Source organism: Dendrobates tinctorius, unplaced genomic scaffold, assembly GCF_039654945.1.
Source record: "Dendrobates tinctorius isolate UK_male_01 unplaced genomic scaffold, ASM3965494v1 ptg000029l, whole genome shotgun sequence".
In the NCBI taxonomy this organism is placed as follows: domain Eukaryota; kingdom Metazoa; phylum Chordata; class Amphibia; order Anura; family Dendrobatidae; genus Dendrobates; species Dendrobates tinctorius.
In genome coordinates, this window is record NW_027361697.1 from 56,522,244 (window position 1) to 56,548,259 (window position 26,016).

Here is a 26,016-nt window from a genome sequence, read left to right on the forward strand (position 1 = left end):
TGGCCTTCTACTTTTGGGATTAAGTATCCCTATAGTAAACAATTTGGGATACATTACCCAATCTGTATTTCAGTTACCCTGCTCTGCTCTGTTACCACTCTTAGGCTATGTGCCCACGTTAGTGTTTTTAAACGCTCAGGAAACTGATCTCCTTCCCAGAAAACGCGCGTTTTATCTCCGCGCGTTTCTTGCGCGTTTTTGATGCGTTTTTTTGCGCGTTTTCTGGGAACATTGGAAATGGCTAAAAACGCTCAGCTATGCGGAAATTAATGAGCATGCTGCGTTTTTAGCCGCTAAGCGATTCCTGAGCGTTTAAAAACGCATGCATTGGCACAAGAAGCCAAAAATGCATTAAATTTAATTGGATGCTTCTTTTAAGTGTTTCTGCAGTGTCTGATCCGGCACAAACGCTGCGGAAACGCTTAAAAAAGCGCAACGTGGGCACACAGCCTTACTCTCTTAGTGACATTAATCTTGTAACAACCTTCTCTCTTTGTCTTTTGTATGATAATAATAAACTATTACAATGATCAGAAAACCATCTGGTGATCTGAAACCTTGGTGCTCATCAACAGATTGGTGATCAAATATTTACTGGCTGCATCCTGGTACAGACTTTCAATCAGATTGTCGGCAGACATAGCAAAAACCATAGGGCTGTCTGTCCAGCACCAATGGATTGGCCCATATAGAAGGTATGCTGTATATCCTTATCAGTTTACAATAATCCCCCCTATTTGACCTGTGACATTTTTGGTTGATGTCTGGGTCAGAAGAACTACTGCCAAAATATTCCTGCGTTACTTATAATGTGTAACAAACGTTAGAGTCTCCACACTATTATTTGCTTAACTGATTTATCCTATTTAATTTTAAAGAAGAAAAAATATTTCTTTAATAAATCTAGATATTAGAAATATTAAATAATCAAACATAGAATAATGTAGTGTAATCTTCTCCAGCACACTTTTTCTTTGCCTGGTTTCCATATAGAATAAAGTAGCAAGCGCTTTCATACATTTAGGTGTTTTCTGCTCTGTAGCTTTTCCTAGGCTGGATGTAGAATTTCTGTATAAGGACGCATGTTATGGTCATCATTTTCTGTACTTGTCCGCAATATTCCTAGTATAAACTGTGTTTTCTAATAAATTAACAAATTATGGAAAATACCAAAAAATAGCACGAGGAAAGGAAACAGTCACATCTTCACTTTTCCTATCCCAGGTCAAGGCCTAGATGGTCTCCTTGACTGATTATTACTAAGCAGTAGAGCAGACACACATGCTCTTTATTTTCAGTGTTGGCCCTCCTGAATATAGCAAGGTCTGTCCTCCAGCACACATTGTCATCTATTAACTGTTTGTCTCCTTGCAACCACAGAGAATGCCGCCACTCAGCCCGGAGAAGCCAGCTCTGTGTGCAGGATGTGGAGGGAAGATCTCTGACAGATACTACCTTTTGGCTGTGGATAAGCAATGGCATCTCCGCTGTCTGAAATGCTGTGAATGTAAGCTGGCCTTGGAATCAGAACTGACTTGTTTTGCAAAAGATGGAAGCATATACTGTAAAGAAGATTACTACAGGTACAGCATTGTGCATACGGTCACAATAAGCTTCTCTAACTTGTGGTGGACTCAATCCTCTAAGACACTTTCATGAGACAAAATTTAGTAAGCCAAAACCAGGAGTGGCTCCATATTATAGAAGAAGCCCAAATCTTTACATTTTAGGTTTTCATGGTTTATGTGCCAAACCTAAGATGGGCTACGAAATACTGATGCATAATACTGTCCAAAATATGCCTATGTGAATGTGGCCTTACACGGCATACATCCATGGATAAGATGATCTATTGCCCTTTATTTCATATACATAAATATTTAGAAGAGCGAGCGCAGATATGTCGAAGAAAGTGGCTACCATGTTCACACCCAATTTCGATTGTATTATAAGCTTGGCGTTACATTTTTACATACAGGACATATGCCATAATAAGGTGTAATAGGCAAGACATATAATAAGGTATAAAAGGCTGTGATTCATCCACAACAAATAGATCCAGCAATAGAAGCTAAATATTGAGCCTTGCCCAATGGAAGATCCTCTAGTTGGCCATACTGACCTGATGTCAAGAGAGCCCCAGAAACCCTTTGGTGCCTGCCCACATCTTTAAAACCAAAATTGGCCTCAGGGATTCTCCTTACCTGGACTTGATTACTGCTGTGGTCGCCACTTCCAGTTCTTAAGCAAGTTTTCTTTGACTTTTATGCCAAAAGCAATGATTTCTCCCTTATATGTTTTCATTTAGCAAACTGTTAGGTTTCCAAAAGTTTTATTTTTTTAATTTTATTCATTTGTTTATTTTTATGTTTTAATCGTTATGAATATTTTATATTGGGATCCCAAGAAATATATTCTATTGTTGTGTTACTGGAATAATTTTATATTTTTCTATTTGTAAAATACATAATCTCTCATTTATTAAATGACTTTAGATATAGAGGAAATATTACAAATTATATACACTGATTATATATAGTTTATTTGCTGCACGTAACAGAGTTTCACAATTAGCCTTTCTTGTAAGTATCTCCCCAGGTAACATGAACAAAAAGTACAATATTGATGAAAAACAGGGTTCAAAGATGCCTGGAATGTGGGCAGAGAAAGCAGTGAATATAAATGTATGCAAAATACATAAGGTGGAATTTATCAAAAACTTTGTAAAACTATTTTGGCAAAAAAAAGTAGCAGATTTTTAAATATTTGCATCAAAAGTTGTCACCATTATTTAAAAATTAATGAGAAAAGTGGATGGTGGAAAGGGAAGAGCCAATGAGTTTCCAGTAGATTTACAAACACTGGGAATCTTTATTCATACGTTCTTTGATTTCATGTATGTGAAAAAAAGAGGATCAGTTATTTTGATGAATCAGATTATCTTCATTGCTTAGTCACTGTGTCAATTTCTACCATCTGTGATTTTCTCAGATGCCAAAAAAAAAAATTACTTAACTTCTCCTATCCATTTCCATGGTTTCAAGTACATGGCTTACACATGGATGCCATCCGTGTGCTGTCTGCGATTTTCACAGACCCATAGAACTGAAGTGATTGGGTCCACGGTCCACAGACTATAACTGGTGAAAACCTCGGATGTCTGAATGAGGCCTTAAAGACAGAAACTGGTGGGAATTCCACTGCTGATCTAAGTTGGCTCATACGAAGGATTTAACTTTCTGTATTTAGAACTTTTTTGTTTAATAACATTTTTATTGATTTTTTAATAACACCACAATCTCGGTTGTAAAGCAATATGTCCTGAAAAATATCTGGAAAGAGAAATATGCAAAGGAGGAATATATAGAACAGAGGAACGGGGTGGGAAAAGATAAGAAAAAGGGGGAAGAAATCAAAAGGAGAGGAAGTATCCTCAACAAATATTGTTTAAAAAATATATGGACCCCTGTCAGAATGAGTCAAAAGAAGGGTCAGCATTACTTACAAGTGGAGAAGATTGGCTTTACACTATTTAAAATATTTCTTTATTTTATGTTTTATTTTTTGTGGTTTGTTCGGCCAAATAATATTGTTCTTATTATTGATGATATCATATTTTCACAAGATTATTACACCTAAGGTACACTAAAATGATAGGCAACTTCTCCCTCCTCTATGGATAAGTTATAGGTTGGATGAGATTGGAAGCGATACATGTAAAAAAAGTGACATTGTCGAACTCTATTTAATATATTCACAGGACTTATTTTATTTAAAGCATATTAAAGCCCATTTGGATTGATTTAATTTAAGGTGCCCTCAGTGAATGAATGTTTTGCTTGTCTCCAGAAGGTTTTCGGTGCAGAGGTGTGCTCGGTGCCACCTTGGCATTTCAGCTTCAGAGATGGTTATGAGAGCAAGAGAGTCCGTCTATCATCTAAGCTGCTTCACATGCACCACGTGCAACAAGACCCTGAGCACAGGAGACCATTTTGGCATGAAGGAAAATTTAGTATATTGCCGAGTTCACTTTGAGCTCTTGGTCCAGGGAGATTTCCATCCTCAACTCAACTATACTGAGCTCTCAGCCAAAGGTGGAGGACTGTCCGCACTTCCCTACTTCACCAATGGAACAGGTGCCGTCCAAAAGGGGAGACCCAGAAAAAGGAAGAGCCCGGCACTGGGTGTAGACATCATCAACTACACTTCAGGTAAGATCCTGTCAAATTGTTTTTAGGGTAGAGTAAAATGATCATCCATAACATGTTGGAAAGTTTGTATATAGTAATAATAATAATAATAATATAAAATAAAAATAACAATTCTCTTTAAGAGGGCTTTCCACCATTGGGTACAATTTTTTTTTTACTTAAATGCATGTATTTGGGGCTGAAATAATTTTTGCAATTGGGTTTCATGAAAACAAAAGCACCATTTGGCTTGTAAAGGATCTGTGTTTCTCTGGACATTCAACTTTACAGCCTTTGGTCATGAATCAGCTAAGGGAACCTGATACAAAAAAAAGGATAAAACTCCCAACTAAAAGTAAGAACGAACTCACTGACGGATTCTTAACTTTTTTCAGCAGCCAACAATAAATAGTGCAACCCAGAGACCATAGGAGGCAAAGAGTGAAAACATTTAAGTTATACCTAATTGCAAAAATTATTTTTAGCCCTAAATACATGCATTTCAGTAAAAAAAAATGTCCCCAAATGTGGACAATGCCTTTGAAACAAATTTTGCATTACAAACTCCATGCATATGTAAATACTGTAGATCTCTTAGACTGGATGAAGCCAGTGTACTTATTTTGAAAATCCATTTCAGAATTGTTGTGTCATCAATTTTTTTTCCAGCTGGGACTCAAATAAATGCTTCCTAAATGTTGCTGTCTACTTAAAGTTTTTTCAAAATTGGAAGTTATCCACTATCCAGATCCAAACGTTACTGATTGATAAGGATCTGACTGCAAGGACCCCCAGTAATCTGGACAATAGGTCTCTGGAACCCCAAGAACAAGGTTCTGCAGGGCTCCATCTTTGATGAAGCAAAGGTGTGCATGTGCAAACTCCACTCCAGTCATTGTCCATGGAACTGACGTAAAAAGCCCCATACAGTGCTCAGTTTTCTCCGACAGTCCCATTGATAATGAATGTGGTGGAAAATGAGCATGTGCACCTCTGATCTACTCTAGAAGGGGCTCTGCGGAGCATCATTCTCTGGATTCTGGAATCCAATTCTAAAGCGCCTAGAAGAGATCCCAGCGGTCGGACCCCCAGCAGCTGGCTAGTCATCCCTTCTTTAAGAGATCACAACCCTTATAATATAGTCATAATCTCTGCAAGGCATCACTGCCTACTGTCTCTTCATCTTCATACCCATATGAATTCAATGAATATGTTCTTACAGATGCTTTATTACATTGCCCAGGCCTAAATGACACCATGTTTTATAGCTCAGAGCTGCATTCACAATTCTGCTGGCTGCCAGAGTCCATAGAAGTCGCCAGACAATGCATTTCAGATATATATAAATAAAGTACTGTATTTGCAAAGTTATTAAAGCGTTTATCTGGGTTTGATGACCTTCCCTAATCAATACCAGATTGGTGGGGGTCTGATACGGGAAACCGCCACAGATCGATTAGTTTCAGCTCTGATGGCTCTGACAAACTGAGGATACATACTCATCACTGAGAACTGCAGATTAGCTCCTATTAAAGTCATTGTGAATGGAGCCTTACTGTTCTGCCTTCATTCAATGTTTACATCTAGTCTGGTGGCCACTGGAGCTTAAAAATAGATGATTGTTGGGGTGCCGGGTGTTGGACCTCCACCGATCTAATAGTGATGACCTATGCTATAGTATGTCATCAATATTGTAAGCCTGGACATCCCCTTTAAGAATGTCCTGCAGATTGTATTTCTATAATCTGTAAATGATGCTCAAAAGTGAACCTGTGCTGTTAACGTAGTAAAGGGAGTTGTCAACTTTAAAGGATATCTTTAAGTGTGTCCCTGGTGTAAATATATAAATAACTTAGCAGTGCACTATTATTAACAAAGTTCCATTGATCGACCTGTTTTACCACCTCTCCTTTTCGGCCCCAACACAGAAGAGGGCTTTCTGTTTCTGGCCTGTCATCAGTGCTCTGGGTTATAGGGGTTGTCCACTACTAGGACATCCCCTCCTTGATATAAATGCTTGGCCCCGATGAAATAAACAAGCCTATACTCACCTCCGATGCCGACGCCATTCCCACGGTGTCAGCACTCACGCTCTCTGGGCTCTCGTGCAGTTGTTGTGACACGTGACCCCGGTGCCCAATCAGCGTTGGCATCAATATCTCCACCTTCGTACGATTTGAACGTGAACAGGAAGTCCGGGCCGCAGCTGATCTCTCACTTCCTTGTGACGTTCAATTCATAAAAAGGCAGGGACAGTGATGCCAGTGCTGATTGGGCCCTAGGGTCACGTGTCACAGCAACTGCATGAGAGCTCTGAGACCACGAGGGCCGATATTGCTGTAACAGCGCCGGCACGGGAGATGAGTATAAGGTTTTTTATTTTATCAGGGCCAAACACAGGGAGTGAGAGAGAAATTGTCCTAGTAGTGGGCAACTTTTAAGGGGACCAACTGACTGCTCATTTCAATGACTAAGCCCGTCCCCTTCTTTTTCAAGTCCGATGTGCAGAGAGAGGGGGTTGGCTTCGCTATTGAAATGAGACATTGGCCTTCCTCCTTCACACATTGCACTTATGATGTTCCATCACAGGTAATGCACTCCTGTGTTGGGCAGAGGGACGCAAGTGAAGCTGTCAGGATACGGCAATGTCTGTGAAACAGGTCATCAGTGGAGATATGCCACAGCAAGTGTGTGTGTGTATATGTATGGAACAAAAATAAAAGAAAATTGTATATATATATTAATACCACAAATCCTTTAAGAAAATAAGTTTGCAGGAGTCATGAAAAAAATGGTCCGAAGAAAAAAATAATTATTATCCTAAATCCCCATCTATTTGATACCATAATCTAAACTATTTTCTAATATACTTAAAAAATCTGTATCATTCCCTAACTACACTAAGTGCTTTTTTAATTTTTTTTTTACAACTTCCTTTTTGATGATGCTTTATTTGAGAATCCTAATGCATGCTGGGTGACTGGAGTAATGAGCTGGCAGGAGAGAGCGTTGTCAGAATACCCAGCATGTAGAGATGAGCGCCGCCCCTGCCAATGATGTCACTGGTCTCTTCATGATGGGTGTTCTAACACCGCTCTGATGCCGGCTCATTACTGCTGATCTGAGCCGGCAACAGTGCGCGCTGTCATTGTGCACATCGCACAGTGCATATTGCGTAGAAACTAGCCCAGCCCCTGAGCGTCACAGATGACTCTTCGCCTCAGGGAGGGGCAGAGGCTATGGCAGTGACTGCAGCCTCTGTCTCCTTCACGCAGTGGGATTCTCAAACGAATCATCATAAAAAAAGAAGTAGTAAAAAAAATAAGATCATCAGTTAGATAGTGTAGTTAGGGAAGGATGGGGAATTTTTAAATCAGGTATATTAGAAAATAGTTTAGATTATGGTATAAATAGATGGGGATTGAGGAGAAAAATTACTTTGGACCTCCGACCACCCAAAATAAGATTTATTTTAGGATATCACAGGCCACCTTTTCAGTGCTTAATACTTTTCAGAGCCAGACAGGCCCAGTCTACTTTCCAGACAATTGTGACATTTGCTAGCCAGTATTACGGAGCTGACCTGCGTTTTCTCAGACTCAATTAAACTCCAAGATCTGCTCTACAACAATTGCATTAGTTCTGCTTCAGCTTCTCATTGACGAACACTATAAATGAAAGCAAAAGCTGCCATATACTTTGGATGTGGGGCTTAGATGCATTTGTGTATGATGCAATGCTGAATATGTGTACTAGTGAAATCTAATTAGTATGAAAGGGCAGAGATCGCCAGAAAATGGCCTGTTGATTAAATCAGGATTTTGTGTTTGAATTTATTTTTAAAAAGTTTTGACAATTTTTTTTCATATGCCAATCTTTAAAGTAAACTTTTGTGACAATTTTTTGTGACATCTTACTGCCATTTTTATTGCAAGCAGGTTTGTGGGGATCTAGGACTTAAGACCCCACTGTCTATTCCTTCTGCTGAATCCGAACTCCACTTTGTGTGCGCTTCTGTGTGCTGAGCTGTGTACTTCTCTGGTGGATTTTAATTGATCAGTGGTGGGGTCAAAGGACAGGACCCCCAATTTGATTGAAATTAAAAAATGGCAGCAAAATTTAAAATATAGATTTTACAGGTTTACTTACTCTTGTATCTTGTATCTTAATCTTGTACTTTCACATTGGCCACTGGGACTTTTTTAAACTCCTACTTCCTGTTTTTTTCAGGAAGAGTTTTCAGCAGCCTCCTTATCGTCAGAGGCAGGATCATAATTAGTGATAACACATGTATACACAGCTAATAACACAGGATCTACCAATAACAGTAGGTGATTTCACACATGACCCTGCTCCCCTCCCTTCTTAATGCCTGTTGCACACCCTCATTAGATGCTTCACTACAAAATATAGCATCTTAGTCTGTTCATTGTTGATTTTATTAAACAGAAAGTTAGTCTATAAAGCCCCAGTGGCCAGTGTGGAAATGGCAAGATTTTAATTCTTTTTTAAATACAGATTGTGATATAGAAATAAAAATGTTGCCAATTTTTTTAAAGCAACTTTAATACAAAAACCTGATTTAAACAATACGTCTTTTTCTGATGATAATTTCCCTTTAATGTCTATATAAGCTTGATTTTGCAACTTTGTCTAATTAGGTTATTCCTAGGTTTCCTTTATATTGAATTCACACCTGTAGTTCAGATGAAGTTTTTGGTGGATACAAAACATGTATTATTTTTTCCTCTATACTTTATCTTCCTTTTCTATGTGTTCCGGGCTTTGGTTATAAAGAAATTGTACTTAAAACATCATCTGAACTGAGTGACTCTAACATAATTCCCAGTCTCTTTTCTATTAGTGCATAATAAAATCTTACATATATAAATGTCCTGCAGCTGTCAGGTGACTGGAACAACCAGTCAGCAGAGAAACATCCGGGGTGTACGGATGTAGTCACCTGACCACTGCAGACAATCACAGGCCTAATTTGTCCTGTGGCAGAAGACTGGTGACATCAATGTGTCTGGTCCAGGCTCACACCACCAGAGCGGTCTGCGCTGGATCCATGGAGGAGAGCACAAGTGATCATGACACCATTTTGTTGTCTTTAGCTCATCCTTGCCACTTGTATCTTTTCTATTTAGGCAGGATGACTGCTTTAATGTTTCTCCCATATACTATAACTTCGCTGCAACCTAAACAGGCAGGAAACAACTTCACAGTCAGCTCAGAGCCAAACAGATGATGCAGGGCAGGCATGATGGAGATGACAAGCTGCAGGACTTGGAAACATAGAGGAGGACCTTCAGCCTATATAAAATGAGAAAACAATTCAAGTGCATGTTGTAGTAGAGTGTCTAGACCCAGGCATTGCGTAAATGTGAATCCTCCAACACTATTCTGTTTAATTAAATAAGTCCTAGTTGAATTTCATAATGCATGGTGGGCCACCAAAAAGAAACCCTCTCTCCCTGTGCGTTTTTTTATAGGATATAATTTATTGGCCTTTATACATTAAAAGTCTCTTATAGTAGAAATGACTTTGTTGCCAATAGCAACCAATCAGAGCTCTACTTTCATTTTACCAGAGCGGTATAAGAACAAAATCAAGCCCAGTGTATCTTTCCCTACCAGTCGGGTGGCGCTCTTTGCGGAGAGCAGTGGTGTTTAACTTGCCATAATCGATTCATCAAAGATCTTTTTTTACACAGCCATAATATGATATTTTTGACACTGTAACATCCATATCTGAACTGTGAAGATTACTTCAACTGTCTAGACTGTGTGGCACCTTGATTGTGGATAACACTGGACAACACAAGAGGCGTTATATTTAGCATTCTGGGATTTGTGGTGCTGTCCAGGCAGGAACCTTGTGAGTTGACTCCTGAACAGGTCTCATTAGCTCTTTGCATTCAGCTACAGCTGTTTAAACCTCTAGCAGTTTGTTTCAAGTTGCCAGTTATAGGTGATGCTTGCTTTGGTTATCGCCTGTTGTTCTACGCTAATTTAATCTATTGATTCTGTCTTTGACCTCTTTTTGTGTTTAGACTATCCTACTACTGCCTTATGATTTTGTTCCTGATGCTGATCTCTTGGTACAGAAATGCCATTCTGACTATTCCCTGCCAGCTCGCTCCTCTGGCCAACAGTCAGTCAATAGATGCAGACCAAGGAGCCCTGCATATGTCCAGATCCCTATATCGGAGTTAAAGGATTAAGGCCAAGGTTCCATTGGCTAGACAGAATGACTTAAGCAAAGCCTGTCTGTGGAAGCCCTTTTAAGAGCTGTCAGCCTTCCATTGACAGTGCACTGTTCCATGTGTGGGGAGGTTGAGCTGGGTGCGGTTCGGTCTGTAATAGGAGACAGAGTAATTGACAGTAGGTATCATTTGGCTGTCCGCCATCAGAGGTCACTGGAGAGCCCCGACTGCAATGGTTATGTAACTGTCAGATGAGGGTTACATAACTGCCAGAGGTCAAGATGACTCTGATTGGGCGAAAGTGACTGTCAGGTGACAGTGGGCGGGGCTACCTGGACTAGCTGAATAAATACTGAGGTAAGCTTCTTGAAGCTTCAGTCAGCCAGAGGAGCTCACAAAGAAGCAGGGTCTGTAACACAGAGGAGACCCCTCAGAGACTTTCTGACTGTAGAAAATGGTCACGGGGGGTGACCCTACAGCACATTGGTCACAGGAAGAGATGGCCGGTGAGGGCCTGGTGTACGGTGGACTTTGTAAGGTGAAACGCCGTGGTGGATTGGACTAGGGCAGCCACGGTGGATAGAGCCACGAAGTACGCCTGATGGAGAAAGTGAACAAGTGAAGGTGCCCGGGCCTGTCTGCAGTAGTAAAACAGTGTAAACCATCTGTCATATATGGTGCTGGTTGTCTTAAGGGTGGCAAATGAAAGCAAACCCTGTTGAATACATTTCCTGCCTCTGTCTCTTGCCTGTCGATGTCAAGAAGCGGGTCACCCCCCATTCCTGTGAGTACAGCACACCTCCGCCGCCTACCAGCCACATCTCCTAAATACCCACAGCACGCTACCCTCCGCCCCAGCCTGCCACCGGTCTCTACATATGCACCATGTGGTTTTCACTAGGTAGGGGGAGGGGGTTCTACAGATTCTATTAAACCCCAAAATAAATCTGATTTTAGAAAGTTTCTCAGATCACTCAGTAAGTGATTTCAGGCTGCTAGAATATTATTATTATCTGAAATGGTTTTCCAGTTCATAAAAAATGATAAAACTTTCCTAACAAGTTTCTAATGCTATAAACAGTACAAAAAGCCAGTATTGTCTATAAATTTTTTACCATAAAGGGCAGAATAGTAGAGGCAGACAGTTATTACTTGATATCAATGTAGTAATTACGTGGACTTCATCCTTCCTTTATTCATCATATAGCATGGTATATAGTGCACCACCATATATATTTTCAGAAAAGGTTCATGGCTGAGTACCTCTCTCACAGAAATCCCTGCATCTCACAACAGATCCGTATGGTTGGGGAATATTATGGCAATTACAGTATGACCTTGAAAGTACATTTTCCTTCAAGTAATAATACAGAGAAACTCAGCTCTTAGGCTCTTTTCTTGTGCGCCCTCTTGATGTTTATCCCTACAGTCAAAAAAGAGAATAACCAGCTAACCACTACCACTAGCCATAAAATTCCAAAGCATGGATGGAAAAATATTCAGAATTGAGAGTCCTCAGTGGTTGATACCATTTAATGGCTAACTGAAAAGATAGTAACACATTGCAAGCTTTCGAGCCGTTAAAAGGTATCAACCACTGAGGACTCTCAATTCTGAATATTTTTCTATCTACTGGCTAACACGGTACAAAGATATACAAAGCATGGATGGTGCCTTTTCCTGAACGCAGTAGAAACAGCATGGGAAAAGGTTCCAGCTCCACAGAAGAAAACTTTTCTTTATTTCGTGAAAGAATTTAAATCCAGCAGTGGAGGTAAAAACATGGCATGTCATAGTTTAAAAAAAGATGAAAAGTTCATGTTTTGGTGGTCAGATGATCGACCGGCGAATGTGTTTCTGGTGTATCCTATCCACCCTTAGTCATAATTCATGATTAAGGGTGCATACACCAAAAATGCACTTTGTAACGGTTTTTTAGCTATGACATGCCATATTTTTACCTCCACTGTTGGATTTAAATTATTTCACTAAATAGAGGTTTAACAAGAAGAGCTGATCCAGCCCCTGAATGGGAGGTCACTGATGAAATTCTTGACTCCAGAGGACAGGCATCTACAAACCATTGGGTGTACACAATGTTACCCCTTTTGTAAAAAAAACATTGACCCTTGAATGATGTTACTGGCTTTCTAAGACATAGCAGTTGGCATCATTTTTAGAACAAAAGCAATACAAAGTTTTTGCTTATTGAAAAATAAAAGAACAGGATAATCCTTTAAATTTGATAATTTTGTAAAGGATTTTAAGTTTGTTATCTGAGCTTCGATCTCTTTAAAAATTAATTTTAAAAAAATACATACCAGTACTATAAGTAAACCAATGACTGGCCCCATATTTATAAAGTGTAACCTTTATTCAAGAGTCTGGCACATTTGTTTTACAGTGACAAAAATAATAGAAAGTTTATGTGTTATAATAAAGTATTTGCTCCTTTAGGGAGGAGGGCCTGAGTGTCATTTCATTGTTTCTCTCATATGATCAAAACCATTCTCTAGGATCTTCTGACCTTAGAGTGCTTTCATTCTGGAAAATCCTCATAGTTTGTGATGTGTGATGCGCTCTGTGATGCGTGATGTAGAGGAACAGGCCACCTCCTGTGCTAATTATTTCCCATTATTTAGGAGTGACACTGGAATACCTTGGCCAACAACCAGCATTTAATAATCCAGCAAAACCCTGAGTGCAACAATATCTCATAACCCTTTCAATGCCACCAGAGAATTAAAAACATCTGCCATTTCTCACTAATTATCTTCTACTGTCACCCATTTGGATTAACTGACCCTTGCAAAGGCAAAATATTTATTTTATTTATTAAAGGAAATGAAATGGCCTCACCAATTAATGACATGTCGATTGCCCCCTATGCTATAGAATGCAGAAAAAATTATTGTTACATTCAAGCATTCAACCAGCCATCCATTGATGATTATACAGTGTTAATTTATAGTAAGTAGTGCTAGCATTCATAGACCAAAGACAAAAATGTGTTTGCTGTTGGGTAAATTTGGTATGTTATGCTGACAATTGAAGTTAATGAACAATCATGTAACTCAGGGCCAGGTCAAGGTGCCTTTATTCAGCAGCTCTGCTCTCTGGCTCATTGGGACTTTTTCTAAAACTTAATATGGCATGTCATATATTATTGGTCATTCTACGTTTACTTGGGAATCTTAACAAGATCAGGGCACTTCCTCTTTGGATAATTGTGTGAGACTTTTCAATGACTTTAGGTTTTTCTGGTAGTTGTGCTTGAATATGGTAACTTGTATGCAGATTTGTTAAGTAGAAACTAAACTTTTGTTCACTTAATTGATTAGTTAGGTGTTTTTGTAATATACTGTACTTCATTGCCTTATTTTGCCTCCTTCTCTCGCAAATTCCAATGTGCAGTTTTAGCCACACAGTCCAAACCTCCTAATAATTTGCTTTCAACTACTGCTCAGCAAGAATGTGTACCCTGTATACAATCACAGGACAGGACTTTCTCTGTCTGAGCCACTCTGCTTCCTTATTCAGACACAGTTTGTTTATAAACAGATTATTAATGTTGGCCGAGCAGCAGATGAAAGCAGATTCTTAGGGAGCTTGTACTAAGAAGTTAAAACAGCACTTCAGTTTGGAGTTTGGGAGAGAAGAATGCAAATTTAGGCAATGAAATATATTACAAAAATTCGTAAGTTTGCAAAGACTGATCAATAATTAAAAACAAGTAGAGTTATTCTCTTAAATGCAACCTTTCATAGCAAATCTTTGTACACATCAAAGGTTTTATTCATTAAAGTAATGTAGTATTGTTATGATAATCAATTGTTTTCTCATTGGTGGGTGTTCAATTCCTGTACCCTAAAGTTAAGTTAAAGAAGTAAAGAAGCACTACCATGATTTTTTTTCCCTAATCCTGTGTATATGTACATGTAGTGTAGTCCGGTATCTATCAGCACTCTGGTCCTTTAATGGGTGACATCACCGCTTTTCAGAGTTTCCGGGTCACTCTATGCTCTATGTGTGAGCCTGAAGTCTCAGTGTACACCTATGGGGCCTCGTTCTGAAGCTCCATAGACTTACAGTGTTAAAGCTACTTTGGATCACATAGAACGCAGCTTGACCCGGAGAGTCTGCAGAACGGTGACATCACTGAGAAGAAGAGCAGAACCTGGAGAATACTGCCATAGATGAGTACATTAACACACTACGTACTAGACTATATATGCATATGCACAGATATAGTGGGGGGGAATCTTTATGGGAGGACTTCTATAATGGAAATGCTTTGGTCCCTTCTTAGATATTTCCTTCTTATTTGGGCTCCTGGCCACTCTCACTGAGTAAGTTAAATGATGAAAAGTCCTTGGTATTTTCTTTTTCAGGATTAGCTCCATTAAAAATTATTTCATTAATATTCTGTAATCTTATGACATAGTATGTCTCTTTTATACAATTGTATCCTAAGAAATTGTAATTAATAGTAGTCTAACATTAATTAATGCCACTTGACCATGGTAAAACAGCTGGGTCAGAATACAGGGAAGGCACCTTCTGCAACCCCCCTTCCTAGGCTGGGTGGTGTTTATCAACCATTCACTAGCATGCCCCTGACAGTCTGTATTGAAATGGGTAGTGTATAATTTGCTCACCTCCAGATACCCACTGCGCTTCTGTAAGGAGGCCAGGGTGGTAGTTGTGGAAACAGGCTGTACTGTTCCCACACCCTGGTGCCCCACAGACAAAATACAATGTCCCTTCTGCTGCATATGCAGCGTGTGCAGCATAACACTTACAGTCACTGTCAGAGTCCTTTCCAGTTCTGTCACTCTGTCTCCACAAAACATCACAGAGTCGCAGTTCTTTTCCAACAGTTGAACTTTACTAAACAATAAGGCATCCATCACATTGACAGCACAGGTTAGACACAGAGACATCTTCTTGGCTTTCCCTGCCATCCAAGCAGGCCCTATCCTCTCTATCAGCTTCCCTTTCCCGGCAATCAGTGCCATATGTCTGGACAGTCCATGTCCCAACCGTGTCTTCCACGTCACGAGCTCCTTGTTAGCCCCTCGTCCAGTTCCAATTGGGAAAGGTGCCGGAAATGCCATCTCAGCGGCTTCCACCCTGGTTGTAGACCCCGGATCCCTTTTGGGGATGGTCCAGTTGAGCTGGTGCACAACTGCACTGTCCTCCACCTGGAGCCCCTTACTGCCGTCGCAGTTTTATGCCCATGGCTAGCAATCCGTCTGGGCTCGCTACTGCATACACCCTGCCCTGGGCAAGGCTGCACGGACTATGTTGCCTAAACAGGAAGTCCCTTTCCTATATTCCTTGCTCTGCACTGCCATGTAACTCCTCCCAGCTAAATAACCCCTTACTGCCTATCACTCCTATTTATTCTATTCTCTACCTCTAATGTGCCCCCCTCTATTCTAATTCCTCTACGGTCCTATGCTGTCTAAGATCCTATCCTAGCCCTAAGTCTATACACAGTACATGACATTACAGTACAATAACATTATATTTCACTTTAATAAACAGTGAGGTGCCCCGCATAATCCTGTGAGCAGCTACCAGAGAAGAGGAGGCACGTGAGGTTCCCCGCCACCTCCTTACACTTCCCTAATAAGTCTTTGAGGATCCTATACAGTCAAAAAGTCACTGACTATCTCTATACCTCGCTTTATCTCTGTACCTCTCATAGAATTCAGTGGAAGAGGCCAAATGCATACGCAGCCACCTATGTAGCTGCTATATTAAGGTGTATGCCTCTTCATGAATCTGGAACACTGCATGAATGGCGTACATCTCTGTGTGTGTTCCACCACAAATTTTACTCCAGCAGGATTTGTGGGGTAGCAAATGCCTCTCCTCATCATGAATTTGATAAGCAGTGATCACCACACATCGTCCCGCCCAACGTCACCCTCTTCTGTGGAGCTAGAAAAAACTGGCATGAAGACACCAAAAGTTGCAAAATTTAGGTGAATGCTTTGATGAATTTGGCCCATAATTTAGGCTGGTTTCACATTTGCGTTTTTTAGCGCTGGAAAAAAACGCATACCTGCGCATGCGTTTTTTCCCCTATATTTAACATGGGTGCGCATACCTGCGCGCTGGTAAGCGCATGTATGCGATTTTCATGCGCTGCGTTTTTTTGGGGTGTGCGTTGGTATTTTCCAGACGCAGCATGTTGCATTTTTTGGCCCTGCAAAAAAGCGCATGCGCACATATGCGCACGTTTTGCGCTAAAAATGGCCATTATAGCCTATGGATGCGCATATGTGCGCACTGGCATGCTCATGTATGCGTTTTTTTGCATATGCGTTTTTTTTTTTAACCATGGAATTTAGGGGTTTGGGTTAGAGTTAGGGTTAGTTAAGGGGGTTTAGGGTTAGGGTTATGGTCAGGGTCAGGGTTAGGGTTGGGGTTTGGGTCAGGGTTAGGGTTAAGTATGGTTTGGTTAAGGGTTAGGGTCAGGGTTAGGGTCAGGATTAGGGTTAAGTATGGTTTTGTTAAGGGTTAGGGTCAGGGTTAGGGTTAGGGTTAGGGTTAGGGTCAGGGTTAGGGTTAGGGTTGGGGTCAGGGTTAGGGTTAGGGTCAGGGTTAGGGTTAAGTATGGTTTTGTTAAGGGTTAGGGTCAGGGTTAGGGTCAGGATTAGGGTTAAGTATGGTTTTGTTAAGGGTTAGGGTCAGGGTTAGGGTTAGGGTTAGGGTTAGGGTCAGGGTTAGGGTTAGGGTTAGGGTCAGGGTTAGGGTTAGGGTCAGGGTTAGGGTTAAGTATGGTTTTGTTAAGGATTAGGGTCAGGGTTAGGGTCAGGATTAGGGTTAAGTATGGTTCTGTTAAGGGTTAGGGTCAGGGTTAGGGTTAGGGTTAGGGTTAGGGTCAGGGTTAGGGTCAGGATTAGGGTTAAGTATGGTTTGGTTAAGGGTTAGGGTCAGGGTTAGGGTTAGGGTTAGGGTTAGGGTAAGGGTTAGGGTTAAGTATGGTTTTGTTAAGGGTTAGGGTTAGGGTTAGGGTCAGGGTTAGGGTTAGGGTTAGGGTCAGGGTTATTGTTAGGGTTAGGGTTAGTTAGGGTTTAGGGTTTGGGTTAGGGTTAAGTATGATTTGGTTAAGGGTTAGGGTCAGGGTTAGGGTTAGGGTTAGGGTCAGGGTCAGGGTTAGGGTTAGGGTCAGGGTTAGGGTTAGTAAAGTCATGGTTTGGGTAGTGTGAGGGGCCACCTAAAAATGTTGGAAAAAAACGCAAACGCGGTAAAAACGCACTAAAAACGCATACAAACGCATAAAAACGCTGCGTTTTTTTCATGCATGCTCATAAAAATGCTTGAAAAAAACGCAGCAGTTGTATGCTTATGTATGCGTTTTTTCAATGCGTTTTTTTGCGGGAAAAACGCGCTGCAAAAAAAAGCAAGTGTGAAACTAGCCTTAGACCTTTGCTACATTTCTCAAAGATTTACAATGGTTTGCAGAGAATAATAACTCAGAAGCAGTGTTGCTACTGTACCTAGTCATTCAAAAGGTTTTTTAACTCACTTGCAAAATACAATTATAAGTAAATCAAACTGAGAACAAAATCATGTCCAAAAATACAGAGCTCTAAAGACGCAATTTAGTATGAATTACACACACACACACACACACACACACACACATACAGCTCTGGCAAAAATTAAGAGACCACTGCAAAATTTTCAATTTGTCTGATTTTTCTCTTTATAGGTATATTTTTGAGTAAAATGTAAATTGCTCTTTTAGTCTATAAACTACTGACAACATGTCTTTGAATTTCCAAGGACTAAAATTTGTATTTATTTTCAGAAATTGAGAAATGGTCAAGGTAACAAAAAATGCAGTGCTTGCAGACCTCAAATAATGCTAAGAAAACAAGTTCATAATCATTTAGAAACAACAATACTAATGTTTTAACTCAGGAAGAGTTCAGAAATCAATATTTTGTGGAATAACAATGATTTTTAATCACAGCTTTCATGCATCTTGGCATGCTTTCCACCAGTCTTTCACACTGCTTAAGGGAGACCTTATGCCACTCCTGGTACAAAAATTTAAGCAGTTCTTTGTTTGATAGCTTATGACTATCCATCTTCCTCTTGATTACATTCCAGAGGTTTTCAATGGGGTTCAGGTCTCGAGATTGGGCTGGCCATGATAGGGATTTGATGTGGTGGTCCTTCATCCACACATTGATTGACCTAGCTGTATGGCATGGCGCATTGTCCTGCTGGAAAATCCAGTCCTCAGAGTTGGGGAACATTGCTTGATCAGAAGGAATCAACTGTTTTTCCAGGATAACCTTGTATGCGGCTTGATTCACACGTCCTTTGCAAAGATTAACCTGCCCAATTCCAGCCGTGCCGAAGCATCCCCAGATCATCACCGATCCTCCCCCAAATTTCACAGTGGGTGCAAGACACTGTGGCTTGTACGCCTCTCCAGGTCTCCGTCTAACCATTAGACGACCAGGTGTAGGACAAAGTTGAAAATTAAACTCATTAGAGAAGATTAACTTACTACAGTCCTCTATGGTCCAATCCTTATGGTCTTTGGCAAACTTCAGCCTAGCTCTCCTTTGCTTCTCATTGATGAAAGGCCTTTTTATACCTTTACATGACTTGAGCCCTGCCTCTAGGAGGCTGCTATGAACTGTTCTTGCCATGCACTTCACCCCAGCTGCCATTTGCCATTCCTTTCGTAGGTCACTTGATGTCATCCTGCGGTTGCTGAGTGACATTCGTGTAAGATAACGGTCATCTATGTCAGTGGAGAGTCATTTTCGTCCTCTGCCGGTCTGTAGCTTTGTTGTCCCCAATGTCTGCTGCTTAACCTTGTTGTAATGGACTGCCATCAAGGATGAAGGCAACATGACACTCACTGTATCCCTCTGCTAGTAAAGCCAGAATTTAGCCCTTCTTTTCCTCACTCAAGACTTTTCTTTTCAACTCCTTTGGCATGGTTAAAAGTTATTTTTTCATTCCTGTTATTTTTGGGATATTACTAGCACTTTTTTTGCCATCCAGCTTGTCCTATTGCAAGAGGATTGTGAACACTACAGCAGGGTGTTTTTATACTTTCCTTTGCAAAATAAGATTTGGTTCAGGTGATCACCTAATCAGAAGCACATTAAGTAGAATGAGGTGTACTCTGGTTGGAATTCAACTGACTCTGGAATGGAATGGCTGACAGACATGTAGAGAAGCTGATTTTTATAAAACTGTGCAGTGGTCTCTTATTTTTTGCCAGAGCTGTTTATGTATGCGGGATATGAATGGTATTAAAACCATAGCATAACATCAAGAAGAGCCAATGGGGAAAACAGATTATGTTTATAAAGGAATAAGCAACATGATTAAATATCGGACGTAGAAAGAAATGCATAAAAGGGTAAATACATAACACAACTATGCCTGAGTGTTGGTAAAAAAGATGGCAGATAACGCAGAAATTAATTGTATTAACAATGCCAATGAATAAGGAAAGTGCATGTGTACAAGTAAAGCTGCAACTGTTACTAACAAGTAAATTGGAAGCAAAGTAAAAGTAATCAGAGTTTCATAATCATGAACACACCTATGTAGCTGGAACATATGCTTTGGTGCCGTCTTTTTCATAGGTACTGTTTTTAGTATTTAGTAATTGATTAAATTACTTAATTTGTGCTTTATTTGCCATCTTTTTATCTACACCCAAGCACAATTTTCTCATGTATTTACCTTGTTATTTACTACTGGTTTTCAATCACGTTACCGATTCCTCTGTAAACACCATGCTAGTGTACTCCATTAGTCATTGTTGATGCCATTAGTTAGAAAGGTGGCTCAGTGGTTAGCACTGTACTGTGGCTCAGTGGTTAGCACTATTGCTTTGCAGCACTGGGGTCCTGGGTTCAAATCTCATCAAGAAGTTTGTATTTTCTCCCAGTGTTTGGGAAGGTTTTGTTAATAGGAAAGGCAAAACTGTATGTGGAGGCAAATCTGCTTACCAGTGTATAAGAGCATGGGCCTAATAGGGATCCAAGTACTGGAAAGTGTGATCTTGAGGCGTCCCAGCCCCAGTGATTTGTAACTTCAGTGGTTAGATATCTAAATAATGTCACATACATTTACTATGAGTGAATTCTGGGAGATTGCAGGTAAAACAGGGAGTGCTCAAACTTATCTATTGATCAAATTCAGAAAATAATGCAATACATTTTTTTGGTTGCATCAAAGTCCTTTTTCTATTTGCAGATATTTTAACGTCTCCTTTATATTAGGTTCACCTGTTTTTACATTTTTTAGTTCACCACTGTGGACAGGGTTTAGGGTATCTAGATGATTTCACGCGATTCATCATTTGTGACTTTTCAAAAAGTTGCAAAATTTGTTGAAAATGTACTCCAATTTCCCTCAGGAGAGATTCTATAACAACTTCTGCTCAAATAAATGTAATATTGATTTTTTTTAGCTAAAATGGCCCAAAAAAACGATTAAAGAGAGAAAAAATATTTTTTGACTTTGTACAAAATTTATGAGCCACGTGCACCATGTTGATGAATTCGGCACATACTGTAAATATCAAAGGAATACCACAAGACAAAAAAAGAAAATCTGCAAATGATGTATTGGGTGCAAAGCATGTGAGTCAAATAGTATGTATAGTTTATGTAAACGCAATGTGTTAAAGCTATTGAATACAATATGTAAAGTACAGTAGCATGCAAAAGTTTTGGCACCCGTGGTCAAAATTACTGTTATTGTGAACAGTTAAGCAAGTTGAAGATAAAGCGATCTCTAGTACACCTAAAGTTAAAGACAACACATTTCCGTTGTTTTTAAGGCCCCCAAAAAATATATTGTCATTTTTTGCATTTTAAAAATCACAAAAGGAAAATGGGTTGATACAAAAGTTTTACTTTTGCCCGTTATCTGGTTAATGTATGTAAGAATACAGCAAAAAAAAAACCATGTAACATTCAATTCCATTCACATTATCCAGTACATACCCATATATAACAGAATTTATGTTTTATTATACAATGGCATGTAAAAGTTTGGGCACCCCGGTCAAAACTTCTGTTATTGTGAACAGTTAAGCAAGTTGAAGATGAAATGATCTCTTAAAGGGCCAAAGTTTAAGATGACACATTTCCTTTGTATTTTAGGCAAAAAATATAAATTTTTTTAATCTTTTATATTTTAAAAATTACAAAAAAAAAGGAAAATTGGCTGAGGCAAACGTTTGAGCACGTTTGGATATTTGTGTGCTCAGAAAACTTTGACCAAGGTTTTAGACCTTAATTAGCCTGTTAGGGCTATGGCTTGCTCACTATCATCGTTAGGAAAGGCCAGGTGATGCAAGTTTCACAGCTTTATAAAAACCCAACCTCCTCTAACCTTGTGCCAAAGAACAGCAGCAATGGGTTCTTCTAAGCAGCTGCGTAGCACTCTGAAAATAAAAATGGTGGAGGCCCACAAAAAAGCTATAAGAGGAAAGCAAAACGTTTTCAAGTTGCCCTTTCCACAGTTCAAAATGTAATTTAGGCCGGCTTCACATTTGCGGATGTCAGAGCTGCGGAGGACTGCGTAGTTCCTCCGTGAAGCTCCGCCCACTGCCACACCTCCTCCTTCAGCTCTGCCTACGTCTGCATGCGTCCTGCGTACCCCATCTTTAACATTGGGTACAGAGGCCGTGCGGATGTATGCGGATGCCTCCGCATGCGTCATTTTGACGCTGCGGCGACCTGCGTCGAACGAAACATGTTGCATTTTGTTGCGGTCGCCGCATAGTGAAAACTAAGCATGCAGAGGCATCTGCATACATCTGCATGGCCTGCGTACCCATTGTTAAACATAGGTATGCAGGCCGCATGCAGATGTAGGCGGAGCTGGACGGAGGAGGTGCGGCAGTGGCAGAGCTTTACAGAGGAACTACGAAGGCCTCCGCAGCTCTGCTGAATGCTAGTGTGAAACTAGCCTTAGAAATGGCAGTCAACAAGAACAAAGAAGGTCAAGATAAGGTCTGGAAGATCAATTAAACTTTCAGTGAGAGCTGCTCCTAGGATTGCTAGAGAGGTAAATCAGAACCCCCTACTTGACTGCAAAAGACCTTCAGAAAGATTTAGCAGACTCTGGAGTTGTGGTACATTGTTCTACAGTTTAGAGATACCTGCACAAATATGGCCTTCATGAAAGAGTCATAAGAAGAAAACCTCTCCTGCTTTCTCACCGTTAAATTCAGCATGAGAAGTAAGACTGATGCATTTTGGAAACAAGTCCTGTGGACTGATTAGGTTAAAATAAAGCTCTTGGGCCTCAATGATCAAAGGTATGTGTGGAGAAAAAAGGGCGCAGTATTTCAGGAAAAAAAATCTCGCCAATGATTAAGGAAAGAGGTCGATCAATTTGGGGTTGTGTTGCAGCCAAGGGCAAGGGGAATATTTCATGCATAGCGGGAATAATGGATTCAATGAAATATCAACAAATTCTTGATGCAAACATAACACCAAGCTGAATTTGAAAAATAGGATGGCTTCTACAAATGGTTAATAATCCTAAACACACATCAAAATCCACAATACACTACTTCAAGAGCCACAAGCTGATGGTTTTACAATGGCCCTCACAGTCCCCTGATCTGAACATAATTGAAAATCTGTAGCTAGACCTCAAAATAACAGTGAATGCAAGACGACCCAGGAATGTCACAGAACTGGAAGAATTTTCTAAGGAGGAATGGATGAAAATCCCTCAAACAAAAATCGAAAGACTCTTGTCTGGCTAAAAAAAGTGTCTACAAGCTGTGATACTTTCAAAAGAGGGTGCTACTAGGTACTAACCATGCAGGGTGTACAACCTTTTGCATTTGCCAATTTTCCTTTTTATATTTTTTTAATGTAAAAGATGAAAAAAAGTGTATATTTTACCTAAAATACAAACAAAATGTGTCATCTTTAACTTTAGAGATCATTTAATCTTCAACTTGCTTAACTGTTCAAAATAACAGTAATTTTGACAACGGGTGCCCAAACTTTTACATGCCACTGTATTAATGCAGGATTTTAAGGATTCACTGAATATTATTGCAACAATGACATCTTCTATATACATCTATTACATCTATGTGTGTACTTACTATGGATATCATATTTATTCCAGAAGTCACAATTTATATGGATCAGGCAGCATTTTTGGAGAATGTTAATTCTTTGCATTGTTCTTTCTAAAGAATCAATATCCTTCAATACCTACAGCACATTTTCTAGACTTTTAGTAAGTGGGAATGTGGCAATGAATCCTTCCAAGGAAAGTGTCTGACTTCCAGCTGTTGGACAGCATTACACAACAGTGTTGCAGTGCCCTCTAATGGATTTTCTGCACATTTCATTACATTTTTTGAATAACTGGGTTTTCATACATACATATATATACATTCTCTTATTCAACAAGTTTAGTAATTGCAAGGAAAGGAAATAAGATCATCTCCATCTTGCAGCTAATTCAATATTTCTGCAGTTGTAATAGCAAATTCAGACAGAAAAAAATCTCTGCATATGCTAACTGTGGTGACAGAAGGGGTTTTCCACCACTTTGATAATGTTTACTTTCATGTTCTGCTGGACCCTCACTGATCTGATGTTGATCACATATCCTAAGGATGGGTCATCAATATCAAATTGTTGGAAACACCCTTTAAGGGTACAGTTACACTAAGCGACGCACCAGTGATCCCGACAACGATACGACCTGGTAAGGATCGCTGGTGCGTCGCTACATGATCCCTACATGGTCGTCAAACAGGCAGACTTACCCAATGACGCAGCAACACTCCAGCGATCCGTATAACGACCTCGGCGGTCGTTGGGACCTTGTCACACAGCAGCGATACTGACGACTCCTGCCTGCGTCCATGATTTTTGAGTCGCTAACGAGGTCGCTCGTCGGTGTCAAACACAGCGAAGCGTGCTGGTCAGCGGGACACCAGAGATCAAAAAATGGCCCAGGACATTCGAGCATGATCAGCGACATCGCAGCGGGGGACTGGTCACCGCTATGTGTCACACGTAGTGAGATCACTGGCGAGGTCACTGTTGCGTCACAAAAACGGTGACACTTCAGCGATCTCGCTATGTGAGATGGGGCCTTAAGGCAGATAACACATTAAATAATTGTCAGCAGATCCAACTACCAGAGCAATAAATCTATATAGTGAATGCACACTTAGATTTTTGTTTATTGATTTTTGTGTTTTCAGATTATTGTGTTCTTTGCCTGCTGCTGTGCTTATTTAAAGGGGCTGTCCAGACCTGTGATAAAAGTCTGCAATCACTGTACTATGTGACTGCAGACTTCTGAATCCTTACAGCGTGCACACTAGATGTCACCTGCTGACTAGAAGTGCTTGGCCTCACTCAATTCATTTCTATTTAGCAAGGCTGAACACATCTACTCAGAATATAGCCAGATACTTGCAGTCACATTATTATCCAGTTTCGCTGATGACACCGGAAAGTCCTGACACCGTGCAGTGTGCGCATCGTAAGAACTCAGAAGTCTTAAGTCACATACAGTGACTGTAGACTTTAATCACAAGACAACACTTTATAATATATTCACCACCCCAAGTGTATAAGTTGGGGAAAAAGGAGGTTCAATTGCATGGATGTTTAAAAAATTTCATTTTTAATAGGTCAAATTATGATTTTTTTTTAGATTCAAGCAAAGAGAGCAGACGTAGCATGCTGACATTAGAACCAAGTGAATACATGTTATACAAATATTAGCAACAGTCACATAATAGAAATCAGTATCATATATTATATAAGAAGAGCCCAATACATTGTGGTAAGGCTAAGTTATCCAGAATATATTCAGTAAATTCAGAGGTAACAAATAAAGTACAGACATTTGTATGTAAATACATGACTACACATAATAAGTTTATAAAGTGCAAGTGCATAAATTGCAAAGAGGAAACCTGACCCACAAAGAAAAGATATACAGTCTGGATAAAGCAGTCAGAATGAATACTATGGCAATTCATGTTCTGTAGCATCGCCATTCAGTAGGTGAAGGAGGCATAAAGAGTCAGTGAGTTCATGAGGCATAGGAAACATATACAGATGGTACTTACAAAGTGACTTGCTGGTATGTGCAGTGTGCAACCACCCCGACAACACTGTTTCAATGATGCTTTTTCAAAAAGTCGCCCTTTACCATCTATATATGTTTCCTATGCCTTTTCTTTGTGGGTCAGGTTTCCACTTTGTAATTTATGCACTTGCACTTTCCAAACTTATTATGTAAAGTGCAAGTGCATAAATTAGCCCTACCAAAATGTATTGGGCTCTTCTTATGTAATATATGATACTGATTTCTATTATTTGACTGTTGCTTGTATTTATATAACATTTATTCAGCGCACTACATCTGTTCTCTTTGCTTGAATTTTTTTTTAATAATTTGACCTATTAAAAATTCAATTTTTTAAAACACCCATGCAACTTGAACCTCCTTTTCCCCCAACTTATACACTTGGAGAGGTGAATATATCTATTTCAATGGTGGTATATTGCCCCTATCTTTCATAGACTGTGTTGAAAGAACCCTTTTAA

General features: G+C 39.9%; 1 protein-coding gene across 9 annotated transcripts in view; it reads left to right on the top strand.

Moving 5' to 3' along the window:
* Positions 1–26,016, top strand: part of LHX9 (LIM homeobox 9) — a 62,458-nt gene that overhangs the window by 11,011 nt on the left and 25,431 nt on the right. For 7 of the 9 annotated variants that reach the window (XM_073571728.1, XM_073571729.1, XM_073571730.1 and 4 more), the window contains 2 exons: positions 1,381–1,583; positions 3,850–4,211. In XM_073571728.1, coding sequence (XP_073427829.1) covers positions 1,381–1,583; positions 3,850–4,211 — 565 coding nt within the window. The remainder of the gene's footprint in view (positions 1–1,380; positions 1,584–3,849; positions 4,212–26,016) is intronic. The other 2 variants (XM_073571731.1, XM_073571734.1) reach the window with 1 other exon arrangement.